At 50.5% G+C, this 2,409-nt stretch overlaps 1 protein-coding gene across 2 annotated transcripts in view; it reads left to right on the forward strand.

The window, feature by feature from the left end:
- Positions 1–35: 35 nt before the first annotated feature.
- Positions 36–2,409, forward strand: part of LOC101858988 (zinc transporter ZIP10) — a gene marked incomplete at its 5' end in the record, with an annotated part of 16,939 nt that continues 14,565 nt past the window's right edge. Inside the window, 3 exon segments of one of the 2 annotated variants that reach the window (XM_035973385.1) lie at positions 36–375; positions 1,235–1,317; positions 1,840–2,074. In XM_035973385.1, coding sequence (XP_035829278.1) covers positions 36–375; positions 1,235–1,317; positions 1,840–2,074 — 658 coding nt within the window. 2 annotated transcript variants of the gene reach the window in all.

Raw genomic sequence — 2,409 nt, forward strand, 5'->3', positions numbered from 1 at the left:
CCCGCGCCTGATCAAATCTCCCTGCCCCCATCCAGGACAACAACGTGAGTGAGATGTTCAACGTGAGCGTGGCGGCGGTCACGCTACAGGAGAGCTACTTCTTCATCTCGCAGCTCTTCCAGAAGTACGGCCGGCCCAACTCGCTGGAGCAGGCCTCTCTGGCAGCTCTCATGGACCACCTGGGCATCGGCAGTGGGGCCGGCCACAGTCACGACGCAGGGACCACCTCGGACCACAAACACGATCCCAGCGCAGATCACCAGCACGATCATGGCTCGGACCACCAGCACGATCCCAGCGCGGACCACCAACACGATCCCAGCGCAGACCACCAACACGATCATGGATCAGACCACCAACACGATCATGGCCAAGGTGAGTGGAAATGTGAATGCTGTGACGATGGTCTATCTCATTATGTCACCTTTTGTCACCTTTTGTGGTCTGCTAATCTCATCTTGTCACCTTTTGTCACCTCCTGTGCTCTGCTAATCTCATTATGCTCATATGACCTTAGCAGTTGCGAGCGCCGTAAAACCTTCATACATACTAATCTCATTGTGTCACCTTTTGTCACCTGCTAATCTCATCATGTCACCTTTTGTGGTCTGCTTATCTCATCATGTTACCTTTTGCAACCTCCTGTGCTCTGCTAATCTCATCGTGTCACTTTTTGCAACCTCCTGTGCTCTGCTAATCTCATCATGTCACCTTTTGTCACCTCCTGTGCTCTGCTAATCTCATCATGTCACCTTTTGTCACCTCCTGTGTTCAGGTCACTTCATCGTGTCACCTTTTGTCACCTCCTCTGTGGCCTGTAATCCCCTTATATAGTAGGAAATGCAAGTGTCGTAAATCTCATCTGTCACAATGTCTGTCACAATGTTTGTCACATTGTCTGTCACATTGTCTGTCACAATGTCTGTCACAATGTTTGTCACAATGTCTCACAATGTCTGTCACAATGTTTCACAATGTTTGTCTTCTCGGTGATGGTTGTGGCCTGTCCATTTTACTGGTCCTGTTTAGCGGGTGGCTGGCAGGTGCTCTGCAGTGGTTTGCTCCTTCTTTCCTATCAGACGTCCATTGTCATTATCTCTCCTCTTTCTTTGGGTATATTGCTCTCTTGTGTCACTTCTAATTGTCGGACCTTGGATGACTTTATTGTTTTGCAAGTGCCGTAAAACTTACAGAAACGTAGAAGACTAACTGTGAAGTTTGACGTCTGTCCCAGGTGATGATTCTGCGACATCAGAGGACAAGGAGAGGTTCCCGCGGTCTGTGCCAACACATCATGTACACAATACACACCAGGAGGTGAGTCAACACAGCAGAATACACACTACACATGTTACACTACACACCAGACAGAAAGAATACACACTACACACGTTACACTACACACCAGACAGAATACATACTACACACCAAACAGAATACACACTACACACGTTACACTACACACAAGGAGGTGAGTCGGCACAGAAGAATACACACTACACACATTACACTACACACCAGACAGAAAGAATACACACTACACACGTTACACTACTACACACCAGACAGAATACACTCTTCACACGTTACACTACACACCAGACAGAAAGAATACACACTACACACCAGACAGAATACACACTACACACGCACACTCACACTAACACACCCCACTACCTCCCCTGTGCCTGAGCCTCAGTCACATGCTCCACGCCCCCCACACACCCCACTACCTCCCCAGTGCCTGAGCCTCAGTGACATGCTCCAAGCCCCCACACACACACACACACCCCCCCCCACACACCCCCACACACACACTCACTAACACTACCTCCCCAGTGCCTGAGCCTCAGTGACATGCTCCACGCCTTCCACCTGGCCCCCAAGTCTGGCTTGACCACTGTCCAGTTTGCCTACCTGTGCCCGGCACTCATCTACCAGCTGGACAGCGACGTCTGCCAGCACCACCGCCACCACACAGGCGACCCCCACGACCACGGCACAGACGACCACCACGCGGAGGGGGAGGCGGCCGTGTCTCCGACCTTTGACCTCGCTGCCATCCCAGCCAAAGGTGGGCAGCATACTGAGAGTGGTGACTGGTTGTCTGTTTGTCTGTCTGTCTGGTCGCTGTCGTTTTCTCTCTCCATGTCTCTATCTCTTTCTCTATCTCTCTCTCCCTCCCTCCCTCCCTCTCTCTCTCTCTCTCTCTTTCTCTCTCTCTCTCTCTCTCTCTCTCTCTCTCTCTCTCTCTTTCTCACACACACATACACACACACACACTCACACAATCACACACACACACATACACACACACACTCACATTCACAACAGACAGGAATCTGTTACCTGACCTAGAAAGTGACAAAGTGTTTGGTCTAAGATATGACAGTATGTGCGTGTGACTGT

Source organism: Aplysia californica, unplaced genomic scaffold, assembly GCF_000002075.1.
Source record: "Aplysia californica isolate F4 #8 unplaced genomic scaffold, AplCal3.0 scaffold01186, whole genome shotgun sequence".
NCBI classification, from domain to species: Eukaryota; Metazoa; Mollusca; class Gastropoda; order Aplysiida; family Aplysiidae; genus Aplysia; species Aplysia californica.